Source organism: Patiria miniata, unplaced genomic scaffold, assembly GCF_015706575.1.
Source record: "Patiria miniata isolate m_02_andy unplaced genomic scaffold, ASM1570657v1 HiC_scaffold_20, whole genome shotgun sequence".
Taxonomy (NCBI): Eukaryota; Metazoa; Echinodermata; class Asteroidea; order Valvatida; family Asterinidae; genus Patiria; species Patiria miniata.
This window is the reverse complement of record NW_024037059.1, coordinates 21,308,490-21,333,216: the sequence shown is the minus strand read 5'-3', so window position 1 is coordinate 21,333,216 and position 24,727 is coordinate 21,308,490. Positions and strand designations below refer to the sequence as shown.

Genomic DNA, 24,727 nt, shown 5'->3' with positions numbered 1-24,727 from the left:
CTGACTCCCCGACTCCCCCAAGACTGACTGACTCCCGACTATGACTGACTGACTGACTGACAGTCACTTGTGACTAAGACTGGTTGTAGGATGGCAGAAAGAGTGCTATCGTATAGTATTACCCTGTAATGCCAACGAATAGGCTAAATCTGGCCCATTGTGCAGACCAGGGCCTAATTTCATGGAAGGGACTGCTTACCAGTTAGCAGAAAAGTTGTGCTTGTTTATAGCAGGAAATTGTGCTAGCCTTAATCCTACAAGGGCCGGGCTATTTTGATCATCTCTCAGGCAGGGGGGGGGGGGGGGGGGGGAAGGGAAGATGTGGGCCATTGAGTGACAAATTTGGAAACTAGGTACATGCATAGAACAACTCATCATGAACATACCCAAGAAATTTCATGGCTATAGGTCGAAGGGTTTTGGAATTATGGCTAACTAATTATTTATATGCACAAATTGTAATTCTGCTCTATGTACACTAGGCATATGGGAAAATTCAGTTTTCACGGCACACAGTGCCGGAATTTATTTCGCTGCACGGCAACCCGTTGTCCAATTCTTATGTTTTTGGTATCAAACGATGCGCAAGGCTCGAGGCTAAAAAGTCAGAACAGCTCGGGTCGCGAACATTTTTTTTTTCAAAGCTATCGTGGGTTAAGCACTACATCATGGCGTTGGTGTGCTAACAGTTGTGCGCGCATGGAGATTTCTGTTGTTACGTCACTAATTTTAATGAGCAACCTTTTCCTCTGCATGGTGTTAAGCATGCTTTTGCTGTGCTTTTTGCTTACGATCTCCATGATATGGATGGAGGCTCTATAAGCAGAAAATTGCGTGCTAAGCAGAGCCACACAGTCTTGTACCATAGTTGTGGGGAACTAACCTCGTCTGTACGGGGTATTTGTGGGGACCATAATGCTGTGGGGACAGCAGAAAGTCCCCATAACTCGGTCCTTATTTGCCTAACAATCAAAAACTTCTCCATAACATGGTGTAGGCCAGGGCATGAAACTGGGTCCAGATGTGTAAAAAAAAAGTTTTATTGAATAGCCATTCTGAATCAATTAATTAGAGTTTTGCCGCATGCTCTGACTTGGAGTGGTCTGGGACCTTTTTTGGTTAGCATGTCTAGTCTTGTTCTACGAAGCTAGTCAGGTTTCCTTACCATCCCTTTAAGGCTCGAGTCTGCCAATGGTGAACGGTTGCCGTGAAAATCGGGCCAAATGTGGAAATCTCTTGTCAGTTCCGCTGGGGATGATAGATTCTGCGCTGCTGCCATGGTTTGTAATAGGTTGTGCAAATACTGGTAGACAGTTACTCCTCTGGAGAGAAAAAAATACACATAAAAGTGATTCCGTGTTGAATAAAAATGCCATGTTTTCCCTAGTGAAACAAAAACCCATGGAAAAATGTGAAACAACTTTACATTCTCACAAAGAAACATAAGTGTTCGAGTCAAACTATGAACACAGACATCAACATATACACAAACATACATTGTATTATCCAACTGGTATGCTGCCACCATTTGACAAAAAACCCAGAAAGAGCAGCATCACTACGAATGTCACATGCATGACGAAAACGGCCCTCTTAAGAAAGTTGCTTGTTTCACGCACCATTTTGGACCTCTGTGGGGGGTCCTTAAGTAAACAAACTCTGATCCCCAGTCCACTGTCCCACTTAAATCACTTGAAGGTTAAATGAACTACCACCTGTTATTAGCCACACTGCTTTCTGGAACTGCAAGTTTGCGGTCGAGAGTCAGCACAAACGGCCACAGTGAAAAGATCGTTCTCGGCCGTTTATCCACTGATTTTCACAGTTCAAAATATAAAATAAGTCAACATTTCAGGTACATCATTATGATAATATTTTTGTCAGCGGACAGATTGAATTTAGCAATGAAGTATTATGCTTGAAATCTCTCAGGCAGAGTGACCTTCAGGCCTTTATGGAACCAATTATAGGATAAGCGCTTATAAATATCTTAATCCCCCAGGGCAGACTCCCCAAAATGGTGTGTCCCAACCCATGTAGCCTATATGGTCGGTCGGGTTGGTCTTAAGAGGACTGTTCACGTCATGTGTTCATTTTGAGGAACACAAGCATTTCACAGATTGTGTGCACTATTCCACTAACTGGTTTGCACGTGGAGTTGTGAAGTATACACCTGGCACGAAAAGAAATCAAGTAGTTTGTATAATTATCTGTGTTTGGTCATTTTTCGGTGAACAAAAAATCTCAGTGAAATATACGTTTTGTCACGGAAACTTTACGGTTCAATGTGATGCCTCACTTGGGAATAATGTGCGAAAAAGTAAGAAGAGCGCAAGCGCTGAAGCTCCTGAAACCCCAAAACTAAAAGTTGCACTTAGCGAGATTTTTAAGGGGCGTTGCAACACACAATTGGATGCGGGGCCTGCATCACTTTCAAAGATTTGGACGTGAAGTTGCTCCTAACAGTTTCTCAAATGTCAAAGGTAGGAAGAATTTGGTTCTTCATGACTCTACAGGTGTCAGCTTCCCGATGCACTACTCACCCCTTGTCCGCTTCATCTTGAGCCATTCGGTATGCCGGGTGAGTCTCCAACACGTGATCTATGAGCTTACCAGAAGCACTCTGGCCACCTTCATTCAGCCAATAGCCTGGTACCATGGCACTGAAGTACGGTCCCCATACACCAGGCACAAAGGTTGGCTGGGTACTAATCTGTTGAAACAAACAGGAAAACAGAATGCTCCATGGATCACCTCGGGAGGCTAGTTTTACCACACCACTCGAAGCATTCAATATTTGTATACTGCTCCACTACACTAAAGAACATAATAGCTAAAACTTGACTTTCTGAGATTTTGGCAACGCTTTCTACATACCGCCATATGACATGAGGACGTTCCACAAATAAGAGCTAGCCGTGTGGTGATTGCATCTTCCTTGCCGGCTTTCACCAGACTGTGCGAAGAAATGTCAGCCCCCACCACACCTTTAACCGAAACAAAGCGCCACAAAGACTGTTCAAAGAATTTTATAAGGAAACCGCTGACTGCAACATTATCGAAACATGCCAAAGCTATTTAAGTGCAAAAGCCTGCTGAAAACAACAAGATCAAACAGATAGAACAAAAATGTATTGTTCACTGCAAAGACAATATAATCCAATGAGAAATTCTTGCTACTTGATCGTGTCCTTGGGTGACAAACTTTGTCACTAATTGTTTCCCCCTAACCAGAAGTAAATGGGTACCTGTGAGGGCAGAGATGGTTGCTGTGATTGATTTTCGCTGCTTTGCCTCAAAATTTGGCAATATCGAGCTGCATACTCCCAAGGGAGCTGAGATTGTTTTTGGAATCTTTCAGGGCCATTCTGTCCCGAACATACCGAATATTCAAATATTTGATCACAAACCCTATATTTGAATAGCTTATTACCAATTCAAATATTCGAAAGAAAGAAAAAAAAGTAGGCACGTTCACTACTGTGTGATGTTATTTTACTTGTAAAGTTGCAGCGCGTGCTGTATTATTGACAGATGCCACTTTTTGTTGACAGTGACTTTCAGCAAGTTAAAGCCCTTGACAGTAATAAAAGACTTACAGCAAAACACTACAGTGGCCCATAACATCAATCGCCGCACGCAAATTTTATGCGGCGTGCTTTTTGTGGAACTTTTGACTCCGGGCGCGTGTCAACTTGATCAGTGCGTTTCGAAAATTCGGAATTTTCAGTCAAATGCAGTTCTGAATAATCGAATACTAAATTATTCTTAATTGGACAGCCCTAGAATGGGGGTAATAATGACGTAGTGCCCTGAGCAAAAAGTGTTGACTCAAAAAGAGGACATACTGTTGTTACTATTTTTTACTGTAGCAGGGTTGGGCTTAATGGCACGAAACAACTCAGGACATTTTCAAGAAGCTTGAGCCAGGTACATGTACATGCTGTTTGTGTCTTTTTCTCTAAATGTGAAGATTTTGTCGACTCACCCAGCCCCCCTGCATGGGCGTCAATAATGGAAGCACCCACCGGCGTGCCGGGCTTGAGACCCAGCTCTGAAGCTGCCTGATTGGTCAGTCCAGAACCAACGGGTTCCCCTGGCGACAGAACTGTACTCCCTGTCAAGAAAACCAGAACACCTCTTTAAATAAAAAAAACTATAATAAGGGAATAAATGTGTGCTCGAGAGGTTTTAATCACTCTGTTTAAGACTGCTTAGAGTCTGGGTGCTGATAATTACCCGAGCCGGAGGCGAGGGTAATTATCAGCACCCAGACTCTAAGCAGTCTTAAACAGAGTGATTAATACCGACCGAGCACATATTTATTCCCATTCATAAATACCTTTTTGGTAAAAAAAAATCAAGTAATTCGTTCAAAAAATCCCGATTTTGATCAACAAGTTCACTTCAGCTTTTTGAAACATCCCTCTAGCAAAATAATGGAGTGTTCAGCTGGCGAGTAAGATGTAAACAACCCTTTTATGGAGATTGACGCGCACATAGCACGTTCTGCGCGATGTCGCGCAGAACGCACCTGGGGCGTTGCGTTTTGAATTTAGAACTATAAAATTCGGACTCACTGGTAGTGTTGCGCATGCCTGCGTGAGGATTGTGAACGTTCAACCAATGAAACGGTAAGAGGCACTGGATTTTTAGGAGTCCACATTTTATGTGACACTGGAAAAGTGTTTAAGACCAGCTAGCCATGTCTTTATCATCCGTTTAAGACCGGCCACGTGACGGGCTCTCGACCAATAGGAATGGCTAAACTGTCTGAGGTATTTATGAATAAATAATCAAACAAAGCACTCATCAAAAACATCACAAATACATCCAGTTTACGACTAGCTACTCTTAAATTTTACATTTTGTTTAAATTTGTTTAGAAATATACCCATTTCAATAAATTTCGACAATTAAGGCCAGTTCAAACTTTATGCAAATGCGAATGCGATGCGAATTTCACGTCATGAAGCATTCGCTGTGAAATTCCCCTGAGTTGAAATGTGTTCAACTTTTGCAAATTCACATTCCCGTTCGCTTTCGCGCCGAGTTTTTTACCAGCCTTTACGTTGCAATTTTTTACACACCCATTTTAAGTAATCTTTGCTGTATCAAATACGCTCAATAATCAATCAAACTTCAATGGGTTTATAAAACCAATGCAACAGGTCGAAAGTGCCAACTTTTTAACTATTATTCTCTCTAAATATTCTGTGAGGCTTATCTAAGGAAGCAGGCATTACCTATTTTAGCGTAATTATTCTCTTTGAGTTCCCCAAGGCCAATTTGTTCCCAGAATGAGTCGCTCCATTCCTTTCGTCCCGTCCGATCTGCTTGGTACGTCCACTTACACACAACAGAGCACAGAGACCTAAAAACATATGATTAATGGTTCGCTTTTAATTTGAATACATCAAAATTGCTGATTACCACCGTGAAATAGGTAATCAGGAATTGGGGGACTGATCCAACAAGTATACAATGCTCAGTGTGCTAATTAAAAAAAAACTTGATTGGTCCAAAAAGTTTCATGTGACTCTTGATTATCAGTCGGAAACTGCAGACTTCCTATGGTTCAGAGTGTATGTTATTTAATTTTCCATTTAAGATTATGAATAGAAAGCACATAAAAGTGCAGCAAGGAAAAGTGCATTTCTCATTAGAACACTGTCAGTGGCAGGAAGCAATGGTATTGATAACATTTTGAGTGTCTATAGTCAGTCACCTTGATAGAGCTCCTGTAGCCTTCCATGTCAAGAAGTCAGGCAGGTCAAAAAAATGGCCGGCCTTGTCCCAGCATTCAGCTTTCAGATTCTGCAGAGAGTGAACATTTGCCAATTTACTCTCAAGAAATATCGTTAAGGTTGCGCGACTACTAACATGTCCCTCTTTAGGCATCACCACTATACTATATAGCATTCATTGTCTCAAAATTGGCTGTTTATGCACTGTTGACAGCTCAATGCAACAAAGGTCCCACACCCATTGCACTGTGCGTGGCAGGGTTAGGGCTCATACCTGTTTCAGCCAGAGAAGCTTGGGCGGCTCCATTTCAAGTGAGACAGTCCCCCCGACATACTGCAAGACGTCATGATTGGTTGAGTTGATCAAGTTGGCTTGTTCATGCGCCCTATGGTCCATCCATAAGATAATGTTCCTGTTGTTGTCACCTGCAGATGTAAAAACGAAATGAAGAACTCGACAAGATAGGCCCAAAGAATTCAATGCTCAGGTAACCCTCAATATGACAAAGAGAGAGTTTAGCAGCCTTGTACATGCCATTGCAGCTGTGCACTAGGTGCCAGTGCAGTGTATAGAGGCATTCTTGCAAAATGAGACAGAACTGGGCAGAGATCGAAATTAGGGTTTGCAGGTATTAGAAAAGAGAATAAAATTCTCCTTACAATACCGTTTGTTGTACTTCAATCAGACATTCCGTTGACAAGTTATGGCTGTTTAAAGTTCGCATTTATGGAAATGTAAAAAAAGTTAAATACTTAGAAAAGGCTTTTTTCGACTGTTTTGGTAGTCATGAAAAAGAAAGATGGGATTGGTTTTTCCTTAAAAACACTTTTATTCCATGAATTTCATACTATTTCTTTCAAAGATTACAGAGATAAATCTGAAAATCAATTTGCATTTGCTCCACTACAGCCTGTGCCCAGTGGAGTCTCATTTTCACCACTGAGAACACTTCTCTTTAAACTTTCTCTAAATGTCCATTTGGCCTAGTCAAATATTTATGTTTATGAACTCAAGTTCATCTTAACAGGGTGAGTCAAAAAGAAGTTGACCGGGATTGGTGATGTTTTTCAAAACAAACAAATGACACTCAAAAGTTCAGTAAAGCATGTATTTAACAAGCACTCTCTCCTGCTTATTAGAAAAAAAAGAATGAAACAAATTGATCATTCCTAATAGGAGTTATGTCTATTTGAATAAAGGTACTCATTTTGCAAGCTGTCCACGGAATACTTGAACAAGCAAATGTAAAGTAAGCATTTTAGCTGTGTACATTAACATTCCATGGACAGCTACAAACATGAGTGCTTTCAGTAAAACAGGCATAACTTCTCTTAGGAATGATCAATTTGTTTCAGATAAGCAAAAACGAATGCTTGTTAAATATGTGCTTCACTGGGGTTTTGAGTGTCATTTGTTTGTTTTGAAAAACATCACCAATCCCGGTCAACTTCTTTTTGACTCACCCTGTAGAGTACTTTCTATTAAGGGAATAAATGTGTGATTGGTAGGTATTAAACACTCTCTTTAAGACCGGTTGGAGTCTGGATGTTGATTTTACCCGACCAGAAGGTGAGGGTAATTATCAACATCCAGTCTCCAACCAGTCTTAAACAGAGTGTTTAATACCGACCAAGCACATATTTATTCACAGTCATAAAAACCTTTACAGTAAAAAAACCAAAACACTTTTTGGTCCACAAGAGTAAAAAAAAAAGGCCAAAATTATAACTTTCCAAACATTTTGTCCAACAAAACACCCCTCTAGCTATACAATGGTTAGACCCTCTGATAGACAACTCCTTATATGCAGATTGGCGCGCGCGCCGCACGCACTACGTAATGTTGCGCAGAATGCAGATGTACCGGAGTAGTGTGAATTTAAGTTTATGACTCACTGGTAGTATTGCACATGTCTACATGAGGATTGTAAAGGTTCAACCAATGAAACGGTGCTGGCACAGAATTTCATAGGAGTCCAAATTTCATGTGACACTGGAAAAGTGTTTAAGACCAGCCAGCCATGTCTTTGTCAACCATTTAGGGCTCTTGACCAATACGAATTGGTAAACTGTCTTAGGTATTTATAAATTCCTGTTTACATGCATCATTACTAGCAATGTAAAAACGTTCTGGTTCATCTCAATTAAAGTTTAATCTTTTCAAATGTTTTTGTATTTTGTTCATATAAAATTAATTCTGGTCTAGTTACCAAAACTTTCCAACTAGCTCTGTACAACATGTACCATAGCAGATTTATCAACATGGAATTTAAGCCCTGAAATTCACTAATGTGGAGGGCAGTGATAAAACTGAGGTAGTGCCACGCCCATGCACATGTCACCCCCATTGTGGAAGTAAGTCAAAGGACAAAAGTGAAGTCAAAGGAACAAGCATGTGCGCACGACACATCACACAGGCGCAAACTTACGTTCAACTGTGCACACTTGCACACACCTATTATCTCATTAAAACATCCAGTATAGGTTGCAGACATTTTTGCAATTTTCTGAGCACTGCTACAAATTTAATTATAACGCCAATGTGGGAACATTCTTGGGAAGTCGTGCCTATAATCCTGCAACTGATCATGATCAGTACAATGGGCCTGTTGTGAATAAATATCTGCAACTTATCCCGATATTGAACTTCTTACCACTGGAGCTGACTGTGATTGGTTGAAAGTTGGTATCCATGGCAACAAGCGAACAGGTGGCATCAAAGCCGATGCCTCTAACCTTCTCACTGTCTTGTCCTTGCATAGCTTCCTGTACACAATGAGAACAATTACGTGTATGACAAAATATACAACTATTTAAGTTTCCACAAACATGTGGTTTTACGGATTCATTGTACAATGTAATACAATATGTAAAGGGGCTTATGTGTTAAGCATTGACAATTGTTTTTTTACAAATCCAGATAGAAGGTAGCAGAAATATCTGAATTCAATTGAAGACATAGGCCTATGGCTCAAAACTAAAAATGCTTCTTACGCCAACCTGTTTGTTTTAACTTAAAACAGCTGGAGAACATTGGACCCATTGCTAGGCTAACTATGAAACTCTGCAAATGATTACCATTATGCGATTGCAGCACTGAAACATTCTATGCCTTGTAAACACAAGTCTTCTGTAAACAATTTTAGGCTGGCAAACAGCAGAGCTGGGCAATGTATAGGATAACTGTAAGATCTTCCTATATCATGTATATTGTAGACCAGAGTTTTGCAAATATTTCCAGTAAATAGCCATTCTAAATCAGTTGAATATAATTTTGTGCGCTTAGGCTTGCGTAGTAGTCCCCACTGCCTTACTTTGACAGCCAGGCAACATTCTTCCCAGATGTTGTCTGACGACTGCTCGTAGATATCCCCTCCAGACTGCCAGGTTCTGATTGGCCGGCTCGTCGTTGCTAGGATAGCACCGCTGTCATCGACAACCGCAGCTCGCACGCTCCCTGTGCCTACGTCGACACCAATGAAAAGGCCCGGCTGGCTGGTAGCATCCATTTTATCTGGAGGGGGAAGGAAACAAACCAAAGAAATGAAAAGCCTGCCAGACTTTTAAATGATAAATCTCAAAAGAAATAATGATTTTTTGTTCATTGCATACAAAATCTCAAATGTTTAGAACTGATTGAAATCTTGAACTCTTGTGATCCTCAATGTGGCCTACTTCACGGACTAATTATACAAGCTAAGGGTTTCATTTTGAAGTATTGGTGACATTTTTACTTTAAAGGGAAAATACAACATTGGCAAACATCAAAAAACGAAATGGTCAAATTATCACGAAATATCTTACTGAATTGTTAGGGACTGACAGTCTAAAGCATCCTTTAAAATTGTGGCTCCTGGTGGGCTGACATTTTCAAGAAAAACTATATTTTTTGAACGCTGGTCGGCCGACCAGTGTTGGAGAAAACTGGCTTTTTTTTAAAACTGTTCTTAATTTTTCATATTTAGTTATTCTGATTTTCTTTGCAATTGATCACACACATGTGAAGGGGTACCAGCCTGCTAGACTGATTCTCTGGCCTTACAATTCCCCAAAGTGTATTAATTGCTTCGTTTCATCTTAAGTGGGGTCAGGGAACCAGACTACAAGAACATGATAGGTTTTCTTGGTTTTTTCCAGCATCTACAAGCCCAAAACATGAAACAAGTCAGTTTAACAATATTTTATATACCATATTTTATGCCATACTAATCCTCCAAATCCATTTATTTCTGAAAATTGCAGCAAAAGCAAATGATGTACATTCCCTTTAATACTCCCAAAGACTAGTCTATTCTATTAAATAGATCCGTGTCCAAATTTGGCAATGATTATGTTTACATACATGTAAATTACCACGAGTTGACTTTCAGAATGAGACAAATCCAAATCAAGTCGTGAAACATGTTGGCAAAACCGAAGAGCAAGGAACCGACCAAACTTAAAGATTATGAAAACGTTTCCTTGCTCTATTGTGATACATTGTAAGACTATGAGTTAGCAAAGTCTTCGTCGCGTTACGACTGATGTCCAGGGTATTACTTTAGCAGAAAAAATCTAAAACATTTAGTTCATATTTTTACCTGATATGAGACTGGTCAGAAATTGCTCAGTGTTTTCTCAGTAAATACTTTAATATTTTCCTTCCTACTTTTGACTTTTTAGGACATTATCACTTTCTGATGGCTGATAGGTCACTGAAGGGAAAAATTAGTCATGTTAGTGATGGCCAGATAAGGGAATCTTTCTGTTTTTGGACCAAGGCGTTCGATCGGATCAAACTGATTTGCATAAAAATAGTGGCTGCATATGCATGAGGTCGCTGTTCGCGCTGTATTTTTAATGCCCTTCATGCATTATTAGCGAGGATATATGCCGCCTACTTCTAGAATTAGAAGGCTTCTGTCCGTCAGCTGACGGAGAGAAGCCTTCTAATTCTAGAAGTATATGCCGCCGATCGTTTATCGCACGCACGCGATCGCGAGCGTACGGATGAACATGGGATGAATAATGAATGACGAACGCCTTGACCAAGGCTAGACTCGACTACGTACGACTTCTTCTAGAGTTAGTAGGCACGTTAGCTAACGAAAAAAAAAGGTGCATTCTCATTCTAGCAATAGTACAAGAGGTTCTGCATTTTATATTTGTTCTCAAACTATGCATTATAATAATAGCAAAAACATTACTGCTAACGTGGAGACTCCACGGCCACCGACTCGACCTACAATGTACTTGCACTATCGCTGGACACCACGCTATACAGTCTGGCTACATTATACATATGCCTTCTTGTATAATTGGGAAGAGTTTGGGTACAAGTCCCAGTTATTTTTGTGACATCAATCATCAATCACATGAGAATCACGTGACATTGTTTCCAGCGTTCGCACGCCGGCCGCGCGGGTCGACCCAGTTGTTTCACTTTATTAACTAGATAATATATAACAAGGATAGCTTTTTGTTTTCAAATTGCCAACATTGTTGAGTAAGCATGATGAATATAGCAGTTATCTTGTTAGTTTGTATTAAGCTGGTGTGTGGAGTTTACTCGCCACCATCAAACGGTAAGTTAATGCTGGAGCCGCGCACAGCCATGACAGCGGATGACATGGCCGATGCATTGCCGCAGGCCTCATCACGGTGTTAAACCATGGAGGAATAAATCCATGGGCCATGGTTAAACTAGCTCCTTGGTTAAGCCGAGAACAATTTAATCATTGTCATGATTGTTTGCAATTTTGTCTGCATATTTTCAAGCAGGGGCGTGTAATTGTTTTACTAATAGTACTAGGTTGATTTAATTCATGCTGTTTTGCTGGTAATAATTATGTTAAATTTTATTCATACTTAATCCTTGTTCTGTTTGGCATGTTTGGGTTTGTTATGTTAGACCTACATGTACATGTAGTGATGTAGGCCTACTATGTAGTAATTAACTGTAGTCTGTGGCGCTAGAACTTAGCAATAGAAGAAGAACTCCTTTTTTTAAATTGTTTCCGTGGTCGGTACAACAAAAGACTAGACCCAGTAACTTGGGGGCTAGAACTCCATTTATTTCAGTCCAAAAGTAAAAGCAATCTGTCACGTGATTCTTTTCAGTTAGGTTTTTTTTCCACAGAAGTAGGACATACTTTTATTTGTTTGTGTCCAGGAATAGAAGAAGAACTCCTTTTTTTAAATTGTTTCCGTGGTCGGTACAACAAAAGACTAGACCCAGTAACTTGGGTGCTAGAACTCCATTTATTTCAGTCCAAAAGTAAAAGCAATCTCTCACATGTGATTCTTTTCCGTTAGGTTTTTTTTCCACAAAAGTAGGAAATACTTTTATTTTTTGTGTCCAGGAAACTAGATGGTAGAACTGTCAGTATATATGACTTAATACTAAGGAGTCAGAGTTTCAGTTCCCAACTGAATCACTGATTTAAAAAGGCAAATAAACAGAGAGGCCTTGTTGGGTATAAGCATAATGTATGCATGTGCATTGTACATCTATGGAAAAAATAATTTAAACATTAACATGAAAGAAAGGGGGAAAAAAACCCTATCTGGCCATCACTAATTTTTTCCCTTCAGTGACCTATCAGCCATCAGAAAGTGATATGTCCTAAAAAGTCAAAATTTGAAGGGAAGATATATTGAAGTATTTACTGAGAAAACACTCAGACCAGTCTCATAGGGTTTGTGCACAGGGTGACAAGTGATGGCCAGATATGGGAATCTTTACCTCATATTCCTTAATATGACCTGAAAAGTACCAAAAGTTGTAAATCTGATGAAGAAACACTACGCTCGAGCAGCCTTCTGATTCCAGAAGTAAAGAAACAGTATCTAAGGAGTGCAAAAATTCTTTGATAATACTTAAACTTTTCCGGTCATGTCCCATAGACTTCGTGCAGGAGGTCTGAGTGGTGGCCCAGTATGGAATTCCCAGTTTCCAAAAACTGTTCTTTTGTTGTTGTTGGCGAGTGAGTTTAGTTATTTTTATTTAGCTTTAATAGATTGCTTTAAAAGAATGTTTTAATTTATTGTTCTCTTGAGAACTGTAATTAAACTTAATGAATTGATAAAATGTGGTGCATTTTATTTTTTCATTGGTTGAGTGTTTTCGAGACTTGGGTAAATAATGCAGTTAGTCAGTTGTGTTTACAGTATTTACACAACAAAGTCGCTAAAATATTCAACCAATGAAAAAAACAACCAAACCAGTTTAAGTCATCACTGCCAAAACACGCCCCTGTTTTTGTTCCCCTTTTAGATGGCACGTTGTCCTTCCTTGCTCTTGGTGATTGGGGTGGCCAGTCATCGTCACCGTACGCCACCACAGACGAGGTGGCTTGTGCCAATCAGATGGGTGATATAGCCAAAAAGATCAACTCCACCTTCGTCATGGCTCTAGGGGATAACTTCTACACATTTGGCATACGAACTGACGCCCACGACAAGAGATTTAAGGTACTAAGACAAGATAAGTTTGCTGTAGCACCATGTGAATAAATCTCTTTTGTGAGTATGTGTGGTTCTAAAAAAGAACCAGAGGGACTATTTCAGGTATTGTGGCGGTCGTGCCGACAGCAACCCCGAGTCGTCCTCGGCCGACGTCAGCGAGCGGTCAATTCTGAGAAGGCCAAGGGAGCAGGCCTGTTTTGGGGCAGTCTACCGCCAGGCGCAGCAGGGGAACAACTTTATTCGCGAGCGGGTCTTACGCCAGTAGCTCTTGCGCCAGCACACACGGGAACGGCAGGGGAAGGAAAACGGGGCACCTCTAAATCAAACACGGGACTCTTCTCTTTAGGTTGACATTCCTTTATGATAATCTACTCAGACAGACTGCAAATCATCTCTAGACCTTGACAGGTGTTGGTCACCTTCCCAGGTGTCTCCCCTGAACAGGTGCGGGTTTCCTAAACAGGTTTCCTGAACAGGTTGTAAATCTTCCCCACTAGGTTAACGTCCACTCACCACTACGGCCTTGCTACTTATTCCCGTGGACGGAGTTCCTCCCTTAACTGACTTGACTAGCCCCCGCTAAACTTATCCCAGTAAGAGCCTCACTTACGGACACAGCTGCCTACTACCACTAATCTGCACGGGCGAGGGACTGAATAAACACGCTCAGCAACTGTGACGCACTACTTGTCACCGTGTCTCACTACTCTGGTACGGGACTGGAACTGCTCAGGAACTCATGAACTGAGGAACTGCCACACTGAGCGCGCGCTCACACTTATATACACATGTGGCAAATAGACTGGCGCCGCAGCGCATTACGCGCATCAGCCCTGGCTGACGTCTAGGTCATTGTCTACTTTATAGCTACGATAGCCCCTGGCTACCACCAAACTGCTATTGCGCCACAGTATTAAAGCAGACTAGGACTGTGTATCAGAACCCGACCATTGATGTCAGGAACCGGTTCCAAATTATGGGATCGGGTACCCGTGACCAACTTTACAGATTGCTTATTAACTTCTCAGACAATGAAAAGGAAAGGTTTTGAATGTCGTTAGTGGGGAATATTCAAAATGAAAACCGGGGTACATGGGAAAACAAAACATTTTCACGTTGATGATGTTCGCGAAAGTTGCAGTTTTCACTGAAGAATCAAAGATTCCATCTGCCATCTTGCGGAAAGATGAAGGGCCTTCTTCTTTATTTATACCTCATCAGCTAAATTTTAGTAATCATTTGCATTTCCATTCCAGGAGACTTTTGAGGATGTGTTTACAGCCAAGTCTTTGCAGACACCATGGTATGTTGTCGCCGGGAACCATGATTGGAGAGGCAATGTCACAGCAGAGGTGGAATACACAAAGCTATCAGACAGATGGTATGCATGTATGAATCTTGAACAAAAACTTGCTTGGAAAAAATTGACCCAACTCTAATCAAGTTGGAGTTGTCATAAGTTAACAGCCAAAAAATATTGTTTGGACAAATGCATAAATGGTACAGTTACAGTTGATGTGTTCATCGGCGTTTGTTGGTTGGTTGGTTGGTTGGTTGGTCTGTTAACAAGATAACTCAAAAGGGTATGGACGAATTTGCATGAAAACTCTGTTAGGGGTGGTCCTTGGTACAAGTACAAGTCGATTAGATTTTGAAAGTGATCCGGATCTGGGTCTGGATCCAGGATTTTGTTTAAGGATTCTTCGCCATTTATGCGAGTATTTCTTTTGGGTGTGCCGACAATGTGTTTAGCCTTGGCGGAGGTTTGCGTTCTCTGAGTGCTTTCAAGTTTAAAAATAAATCTAAAGTGAAAAACATGTAAATTTGGAAAATAACTAGGTTTGTAATTATACCCCTTTTTGGGGTGAACTTTTCTTAAATTGTCACATCTTACCATTGAAAATGTTGCTCTTTCAGTGCCAAAGTCGTACATGTACATGTACATGTACATGTACGAGGTATTTGTTAGTTCGAAATTGCCAACCTCGTACATGTACGAGGTAAAGTTCGTACTTAAAATCGCCAAACCGCGTACATGTACGAGGTAGAATAAGCATGTTATCACAAGGGAGCGCTCTCACTCTTTCTAATAATATAATTTTCATTCAGGTACGACCTGTATTTATTTGTTTCATTCGAGTTCTAGGGAGAGGGCGCAGCACTGACACTCGCATTTTCTGCAAAAAGTGCGGAATTCCCCTGTGTGCAGGACAGTGTTTCAGGGTGTATCACTATGCACATGACTACTATTGACTTTCCAATATACCAAGGACTTACCAGAGAGCAACAACAACACATTTAATGAGTAAAACTTATTTACTTTTTTTTTACAGAATTTTGAACAATTTAAAAAAATGCTCGAAGTTGGAATGGGCACTTTAGGGTTATAAACTTTTCAAATTTTGTGAGCATTGAAAGAGTCAATTGTACAAATATAATTATTTCTCTTCGGCAGTTTGACAGCATTTATACATCCTGAATAGTCAGCTTGTAATACTATTGTCAAGGCAAGATGAAAATACAGCCGTGCTTTGAAAATATTCTTTGCTTTAGAAATCCTGCTCATCAACATACATTGTATCTCATACATACATGTATACATGTATGTACATGTATAACACTGTCAATAAAAGTGAGAAACGTGTCCAGTGTAACAACAGGTGGAACATCCCCCCACAGGGTACATCAGACATTAATTATTGAATAGGCAAGCTAATTGTCTCACTGATGGTCTGATTTGTCAATTTTAACAAATTTCAATGAATTAAAGACAGCTATAATGCAGTAACTCGAATTTGGTCTAGAGGTGAGAGCCTGCACCCGATTTCGCAAAGCGCTGCGACGCGTCGCAACCTGAGTTACGACGTGTTGAAGCAGCTCGCGACGCATAGTATAATCCATTTACGAAACATGCGATGAGTTGAATGCGTCGTAATTAGCTCCCTGATAACGGCTTAGAACACGTCGCAAGTTACGAAGTGACTAGTGGTCATCGCAAAATAAGAAGAGTCTTAGCCAGTTTTATACCATTAACATTACATAAACAAGATTATAATACCGAGGCAATGTGTGTAAAGTTGTAAATAGAAAATTCATTGAATAATTACGAATTAGCCTGGAATATTGCAGTTGAAATTTCAAAGTACATGTAGCTATTTCCTTTAAAATTGCATCACACGGCCACCATTTTGTTTTACGTTTTAACAAATTTCGAGCGGAAATCCAACGACTCTTTGTTGAATATCAGACAACTATTTATTGTACAATGACTAAATACATAAAACAGTCACCGAGTTCTGCTATAAATACCCTTACGATGCGTCGCACTTACGACGTGTTTTGTGAAATGGATTGCAGGACTCGTCGCAGTTGCGACGCATCGTAGGGATACGATGCGTCGCAGCGCTGCGATGCATTGTTAGTTACGATGAGTTTCATGAAATCGGGTGCTAGCTGGCATACTTTAACTGATATTTTTTTTTTATCGTCTTCATAAGGACTTTCCCATCGTTGTACTACACCTTCAACTACAACATCCCGGGAACCAAGACCACGATTGCTTTCATCATGATAGACACCCAGGTCCTGTGCGGCGTCTTAGACGAGTTCAGCACCCCAGAGGAGCTGGCGGGACCCCAGGACAAGAATGCAGCAGACAAAGAATGGCATTGGATTGAGCAGCAACTCCAAGCAACCCAAAGGTATGACTTGTGCAAGTCTATGGAGGTTTTATTCAAATCCTGAGCTTAATTTCGACCCCTGATGACCAATTAAATATGGTTCTGTATTCTGCTTCTGGAAAATTAATCCTATGATAATAGAATGAACAGATTTACAGAGACATTCCACGTATCTCTGCTATTGTTGCTCAATGACGAGTTCGCTTTTCTGGCCACTGCTACCGTGCTGTAAACCAGGTCATGTCTGATGTATTATGTTGGAGACTTCTATGCCCTAAAAGAGGACGAAGACCTTTCAACTACATTGGTGTGATTGGCAGAGACACCCAATGTGAAATCGAAGACCTTCCATACATAATGAGGGATAAAGACACCTGGCGTGGCGTTGTGAACGAGATCTCGGTTGTGACCCCTAGATGATGATGAAAATGAGTATTTCTATTTGGTGTGGCAGTAAATGAACTGAATTAAAAGTAGAGTAGATCATTTGACTTTGAGTATTTGGTCCGTTTGAAGTAACAAAAGTGCTCAAAATCTAAAGACTGATCAACTAACCTGTGAAGATTTAGCTCTGTAAATTCTGAGAGATCAAGTTTCTAGGATCTCAATTTCAATTCAAAAGTTGCCAAGTCACATTTTCAACTGTGCCCGAATTCAGCGTCCGGGACACGTTCCCATTCAGCCGATTGCAGCTACGCAATGTCACGCACTGAACTGACAAATAGTAGCAACCGCGCGCGCGTGTGCATCTCATCAACACTTGTGCGAACCCATTCACGGATTCGCTGAATTACAAACCAAATACATGTACTAACGGAAATTTCTAAAAATGCGTCACTTGACGCATGTTTAGAAATGGCCTGGAATTATTTCACAGGGAATTTAGTGCCATTTCTATCTTTAAACATGTTAAATCAAGTACATTTGTACACGCAATAAGCATTTTAACCATAATTTGGTGAGGCACTTTTTTGGATATGATCTACTCTACCTTTAAAGGGAATGTACAACATTTGCTTTTGCTGCAATTTTCAGAAATAAATGGATTTGGAGGATTAGTATGTTATAGCAAATATTGTTAAAATGACTGGTTTCACGTTTTGGGCTTGTAGATGTTGGAAAAACCAAGAAAACCATTCGTGTTCTTGTAGTCTGGTTCCCTGACCCCACTTAGGATGAAACAGAGAATTTATAGACTTTGGGGAATTGTAAGATCAGAGAGTAAGTCTAGCAGGCTGGTACTCCACAGTTGTGTAATCAATTGCAAAGAAAACACGGAATAACTAATTATGAAAAAATAGGAGCAGTTTTGAAAAAAAGCCAGTTTTCTCCAACGCTGGTCTGCCGACCAGCGTTGGAAAAATACCATTTTTCTTGAAAATGTCAGCACACCAGGAGCCACGATTTTACAGGATGCTTTAGACTGTCAATCCCTAACAATCCAGCAAGGTATTTTGTGATAATTTGATCATTTCGTTTTGTAATGTTTACAAATGTTGTATCTTTCCTTTAAGCCAGAGATGATAATCTCTGAAGCTTGAGACAAAAAGCTCCTGAAAATGGAGGAGTCATCGACAATGCAGAAACCATTTTGTGAAAAAGACAACATCGGTGTACAAAAGTTGAAACTTTGGGTAATTGTAATAATTTTAATGTTGAGCAAAGAAATTGACTGGGGCGGGGCTTGAACCTGCGACTTTTGGATTGCCGTTCCAGTCCCTCTACCAACTGGGCAATCCAGCCCAATCATACCATTAATTTAAACTTGGGTATATGCTCATGTTAGTTGTTACACAAATATGAGAATAATATTTTGCTTTGCTCTGCTCCACCCACACACAGTGCGGACTATGTGATTGTCGCTGGCCACTATCCAGTATGGTCCATAGGTGAGCATGGACCTACTGAGTGTCTGGTATCCCGTCTCAGGCCCCTGCTTATCAAGTACAAGGTCAATGCATACTTCTGTGGGCACGACCACAACCTCCAGGTACGTTTTAGCTGATGTCCCCGAATTAACCTATAACGGTAGAATCGTGTCAACGCAGCTTGTAAAATATTTTCCAATTACATACAAAATGGAGGCGGTACGCACAAAATCTGATACGAACAAAACTTAACGTACAAAATTCCGTAGGGTTGTCTAAGGGGCTAACTTGCAAACGGCCATAGGTCAATTGACCTATCGCGGTAGAATCGCGTCAGAATCGCGTCAACGCAGCTTGTGAAATATTGTCCAATTACATGATAAACAAATGGACGCGGAACGCGCAACTCTGAGACAAACAAAATGTAGTGGACAAAAACTCCATAGGGTTGTCTAAGGGGTGTGGCTAACTCGCAAACAGCGATAGGTCAATTAGATTGTACTTGCATGTGAATAAAACTGATTGGAAAATGCTTTCTGACTGGATTGACCTAAAATAATTAAAGCGGTCTGACGTTTGGATCTTAACAAGATCTTGAACATCTTGTTAAGATGCAAACGTCAGGCTGCTTTAATTTTTTTAGATTTACATTACACTTGGCTAATTAACGAACGGGTCTGCAGCTGCTTTGATAGATGTGTAATTTCCCGCTGTGGTCATGCAAGTACATGTAATTCGGACGCCTCTGTATTTAAAACTCTGCTGTGCAAATTTCTCCTTCACCCAACACTGCCCCTTCCCTACAATTTATAATTACTTTCTCTAGTCGCATTCTGCATGACATTCGAATGTGATCTGCAGTGCTCGCCTAAAATACCATTACTTGTTTTTGTGCAACCTACAATGTGCAGAACTCTTCAACTTAGGCAGGATGTTTAATCGCTATTTTGATGGGCAGCTGAGCTTCTGAGTGGCAACTAAGTGGACAGAAAGTTAGAAGTTTAAACCCATGTAATGGAAAAGTTTTGAGGATACTGTACGTTGATAGGACTGATGCTGCTCTCACTGCAAAGTGCACAGTACGTTGCATGCTCATGTACCATCTTTATGTGGACCTGACAACAAAACAGGTCCACATAATGCAGGTTGTGTGAACCTTGTGTGGACTATTAAAAGCCAGGTCCACATAAGGTTTCCCCCTCTCTGGAAAGCAGGTTTTGAGGCATTTTTGGGTTAGGTTTTTCCGTCGCAAAATGAAGAGAAACACTCAAGGGAATCAAAGAAAACAATTTGGGTTGAGAGAGTTTTCACAGTGTGAGTAAAATATATTTTTTTTCCTCTTGGTTTCCTTAACTGTGCGAAAACAAAGGCATTTCCACATAGGGTATGTTTACAAGGTAGGCCCTAGTGTGCTTGCTTAATTAAGCTTATTTTGACAGTATACACAATTATAGCTCCATGTTCATACAGAACATGAATGTTTTCCCTATACTGTACATTGTACAACTGTACAACTGTACGTAGATTCCAGAAATAAATTTGTACATTTTGTATGTTTTACTGATATTGGTAATAACAAGTTTGTAATCTTACACTGTTGGTTTTACATCCAACAACAGCATTTGCGTGAAGACAGTTCGACAGTTGAATACTTTGTAATTGGGGCTGGCCATGTTGTCAACACATCACAAGTGCACAAGGACAGTGTGCCCCACAACTCCCTCAAGTTCTACTATGCGCAGGATTCCAGCCTGGGGGGCTTCGCCTACATCGAGGCAACGCCACAGAGCATGAGGTTGATCTTTGCCGATGGGCTGGCTGGTCAGGATTTGTACTCAGGGGAAATCAAACCGCGCTCCAAGCTACATCATTAATTCTTATCCTGAGGCCTTCAGATTCCAACAAAACCCAATAGCAGGCCGTTGTATTGATCTTGTGAACAGAATTAGGCATTTGTTCTACGTAGCTCATCCGTCTTTCTGGGATTTGGTTAGTCTTAACCACTTCGGGACGGGATTATTTTTGCTGTAAATTTCGATTTTCGAAAAAGGCAAAATATACCAGCCAACTTCCGATATACAGCCAAATGCCACAAATACTGAATCGCAAGAGTCATTTCAACAGAATTTGTACAATATTTCTTGCCGAAACCTCATATTTTTCAACACTCAGGGATATGGTCACGGAGCGTAAGTTGTAGAATAGGCCTTGTATAGCGGCCCAGTTCAAGGTCAGCACATGGTCCACCTCCACAGACTTCTTGGACTTTAATGTGTGTACAAAACAAATCAGTGATTAGCGTGTTTAGACGTCAACCGGAGGCGAGGCGAGGCGAGGCACACTTGACGTTTTGACCTGTCTTCCGTGACTGTGTATAAAAACAGCCAGATCTTAAAACACGTCATCCTACGCAAACTGGTTAAAGACAGGATATCGATTTTGTTCATCCGGTCAAGCCACCACAGAGGTAGTGTCGGTAGAGGGTGGTATCACAAGTTGAATCAAATTCAGTCTTGGGAACTTTGGCACTTGGACCTTAGAAATTTCAGTCACGTACTATAGTCATGATTAGGTTGTGCGTGATTGGACTTTCAAGGGTTGGCTGCCCAAATTCTCAAGAATGCGTGAATTCATCCTATTGATGGCACCCGTCCATGCAGGCCCCTACAAACGAGCAGCCTGACCGTGTCTGCCAGGGATTTGGAACTGACTGGATTAGGGAAGGTAAATTATAATCCAGTCTTGGATGAAGAATCGTTTCATTGGATTCTGCTGGATTCAGCAGGCTTTATGCATTGCTTTTGGAATCTATTGGATTGTGCAGGGCACATAGAGAAATCTGATGATTAGTTTTGCTAAAATTAGGGAAATACTATGATCATTTTGAAGGGCACACTGTTCAAAATGAGAAATTTTAGTTAGGATTTTGAACAACTTATTGGTTTGGGGTAAGATTGTGTGTGAGCTAGACTACTCGAACCATATCTGACAAGTGTGCTTTTGATGCATGTAAGTCAAAGCTAATATTGTAAAACCATTTCCTTTTTTGTACTAACAGGCTTGATATTTTTACTCTCCAGCAGTACTTATAAATAGAAACAGAGCTTGATTGCCAGTTGTTAGTATTAGCAGAAATTCTTCCAGTTTCTGTGTTTGTATACTTTTAAACAAACCTTTTCATATACTTGTTGTACATAATAATACCATTCATGTTTATTGATACATAGAAGCTTTCTTTGCTTTAGGGTTTTGTAATGGTATCGATATTGGTTGTGAGTTTTCAGGTGGAAAGTTGTAATTTTTACATTTTCAATGTAAAGCTAAACCAGTTTGTACATTATTTATCAAGTACATGTACATGTACCTATCCTGTGTTTATTCTCGTAAAAAAAATTGAAAGAGAAGGGGGCTTTAAAAAGTGGGAGGGCCATATAGACAAATCTAGTGCCCGACTATTTGCATGTAGGTCACCTACATGCATGTGTATGGTGTGCATGCCACAGCCTATAGAAGTGTACACAAAATAAGGGATTTTTGTCTCAATTTCTTGAATTACAATGTACTTTGAAAAATTGTGACGGCTAGTGTTAGAAAAGACACTTCAGAAGAATTAAGCCATACTGCCTACAAATTCTCCGATAGCAGTAAAAACGATCCAAACTTGAAGAAACCAAGTACAAAATCCACACACCTTAATTTCTACACAATGCTCAAAGACAGCAGTTCTAGCTGTGGCCATATCGCTCTATTTATTCTGTACTAGCAGGAAGTCGGGCTTCTCATTTTGAAAAGTATATGTACTTAATAATGTTACAGCAATAATTTTATACTGACTGATTTGTTTTTGAGACAGAAATGGTTTAAATATTTTATAAAGGTGTCTGGACAGGGTTTAAATTTGATGTTCAAAGCAGGGGAAATATTGATAGTTGAAGCTGGAGTTGTTTATATATCATGGTATCTGAGAGTTTCTAGGCAAAATCAATGTGTAAAGGGTGTCTCAAAACCGTATACCCATTTTTAAATGTAAATTATCAGAAATGTACTGAATATTTTAAAAAGAGGCAACTACATGTACAAGGAAATAATGTTATATATTTTAGACAAGAATATATGTCCGGTTGTTCTGCCCTTCATTTTTCACTTGCGTATTTATATACACCACCAGTAAAACTGCTATGGAGTCTTTTTATAGTTCAACTTATTTCTTCAATTTTCTGTGAGACTACATAATAATATAATAATAATATTGGCTATTTATAAAGCGCACGTATCCACCAGGACTGGTGCTCAAGGCGCTACATCATTATTACCCCTGCTCATTGGGCACATGAAACATTCCAAATACCATCTCAGCTCCCTGGGGAGTATACAGCTCGATGCAGCCTGTTAGGCGCAAGGTAGCTAATTCAATCACAATAACCATCTCTGCCCTCACAGGTACCCATTTACTCCTGGGTGGAGAGAAGCAATGAGTGACAAAGTGCCTTGCCCAAGTGCACACGCACCATGACCCCGCCAGGACTCGAACCCACAACCTGCAGCTTTACCCGCAGACCACGAATCAGTGCCCTTAACCACGAGGCCACAGCACTCCATGTACGTGTACTACAAAATCTGGAACGTACTTATATATGTGTGTTTGTTCTTTAAAAATATGTATTTTAAATGTTAATTTTATAACTTTGTATGTATATTTATGTAGTAATGAAATGGGCTATTTGACTTAAGTGTGGGGCATATTAGGCTTTAGTGCAAGGATAATAATTTATGGCAAGGGTTGTTGGCGTACTGTATATGCTTTAATTTAGTTGAGATTGGAATAAATGTTCACAAGGCTAAGATGTCAGTATATACATGTACATGTATGTTGTACATTTGTTAATCTTTTGAGAGCAGTAACCTACTAAACTCTTATTTTTTGGGTTGAAAGTCAAGTATGTACATATTATAATGACCTGTCATTGCAAAAAGAGTCCGATTTTTAAGAATTTAGATACATTTATATTTCATATATTTGTATAAATGGTATACAATAATTTGGGATGAGTTCAGTAAGAAAATTGACGATAGCAAAATATCCAATATCCTGGCAAGTTTTGGCACTGAAATAGCTGTAACATTGAGATTTCTGCCTGAATTGACATCACAATTTTGCTTGTGCGGATGCAAATTTTCAACAGCATAAAATCCAAAAAGGCACAAAACGTCCTGAAAAATGGCTAAATGAAAATTGGAAATAAGGTTATATGGGACATTAAAAAGTTGGACCAGCAGTGGCGGAACGCTTTTCAAACTGGAAGGTGGGGGGGGGGGATCACCAAAAAAGGGGGCACTTGCTCAGAAAAAGGCACCTTCCGTCGGTGTGAAAGAGGAGCCAATTGTGAAACTAGTTTCGTTCACATTGCAAGGAATACATGTTACCCGGAACAAAATTTACTAACAACATTGATGTACACTTTTAAAAATGTTTGCGTTAAAAATTTAAAAAAAAAAAAAATCTTAATTCCCTTTTTCAAAAAATTGGTGTCTATTCCTGAAATAGTCTTAATATAGCCGTATTGTTCTCAAATAAGGTCATTTTTCACTTGAGAGAGCCCTTCAGCCTCCAGCACACCCCAGGCAGCAACCTCTCTGGGTCTGTTCTTGAATTTGACTAGTTAGGCCTATGCAAAGGGACCATTTTTTTATCGCGATAGGGGCACTGTTGCTTTGATGGCCAGTTTAGTGACCATTTTATTTGCGTGAGGAGCACTATTCTTTTTTTTATCAGCCAGTTTTCCATCTTGAGAGGGGCACAGGTTAAATGTAGCGAGCGGGACACTAATTGTGCTTTTGAGGAGCAGTTTTCCATCTCGATAAGTTATCGCGAGAGGAGCACTATTGTTTTTGATGGTCAATTTCCCATCTCGAGAGGGGCACACTTTTATTATTGCGAGAGGGGCGTTTGTGCTTTCGGGGGAAAGTTTCCATCTCGAGAAGGTGC

General features: G+C 40.2%; 2 protein-coding genes across 5 annotated transcripts in view; one reads left to right on the top strand and one right to left on the bottom strand.

The window, feature by feature from the left end:
- LOC119728190 (FGGY carbohydrate kinase domain-containing protein-like) overlaps window positions 1–11,041 on the bottom strand; it is a 43,777-nt gene extending 32,736 nt beyond the window's left edge. The window contains exons 1-10 of one of the 4 annotated variants that reach the window (XM_038200317.1): window positions 10,973–11,041; window positions 9,062–9,261; window positions 8,402–8,513; window positions 6,022–6,173; window positions 5,729–5,817; window positions 5,247–5,374; window positions 3,989–4,117; window positions 2,878–2,987; window positions 2,544–2,713; window positions 1,166–1,322 (exon numbers count right to left, since the gene is read on the bottom strand). In XM_038200317.1, coding sequence (XP_038056245.1) covers window positions 1,166–1,322; window positions 2,544–2,713; window positions 2,878–2,987; window positions 3,989–4,117; window positions 5,247–5,374; window positions 5,729–5,817; window positions 6,022–6,173; window positions 8,402–8,513; window positions 9,062–9,256 — 1,242 coding nt within the window. In that variant the 5' untranslated portion in view covers window positions 9,257–9,261; window positions 10,973–11,041. The other 3 variants (XM_038200315.1, XM_038200316.1, XM_038200319.1) reach the window with 3 other exon arrangements.
- Window positions 11,042–11,131: 90 nt separating this feature from the next.
- LOC119728187 (tartrate-resistant acid phosphatase type 5-like) lies at window positions 11,132–22,801 on the top strand. Its single transcript, XM_038200313.1, has 6 exons — window positions 11,132–11,311; window positions 13,003–13,199; window positions 14,450–14,574; window positions 16,691–16,894; window positions 18,716–18,863; window positions 20,361–22,801. The coding sequence occupies exons 1-6, from the start codon at window positions 11,239–11,241 to the stop codon at window positions 20,613–20,615; spliced, it is 1,002 nt and encodes a 333-aa protein (XP_038056241.1). The 5' UTR covers window positions 11,132–11,238; the 3' UTR covers window positions 20,616–22,801.
- The last annotated feature ends 1,926 nt before the right edge of the window (window positions 22,802–24,727 follow it).

What these genes read in the sequence shown, in the direction of transcription:
- LOC119728187 (XM_038200313.1), top strand. Translation starts at nt 11,239, where the DNA reads ATGATGAATATAGCAGTTATCTTGTTAGTTTGTATTAAGCTGGTGTGT. An exon ending in CCCACGACAAGAGATTTAAG is followed by an intron (nt 13,200 to 14,449) that starts GTACTAAGACAA and finishes TTTCCATTCCAG; the next exon opens with GAGACTTTTGAGGATGTGTT. An exon ending in ACAAAGCTATCAGACAGATG is followed by an intron (nt 14,575 to 16,690) that starts GTATGCATGTAT and finishes CGTCTTCATAAG; the next exon opens with GACTTTCCCATCGTTGTACT.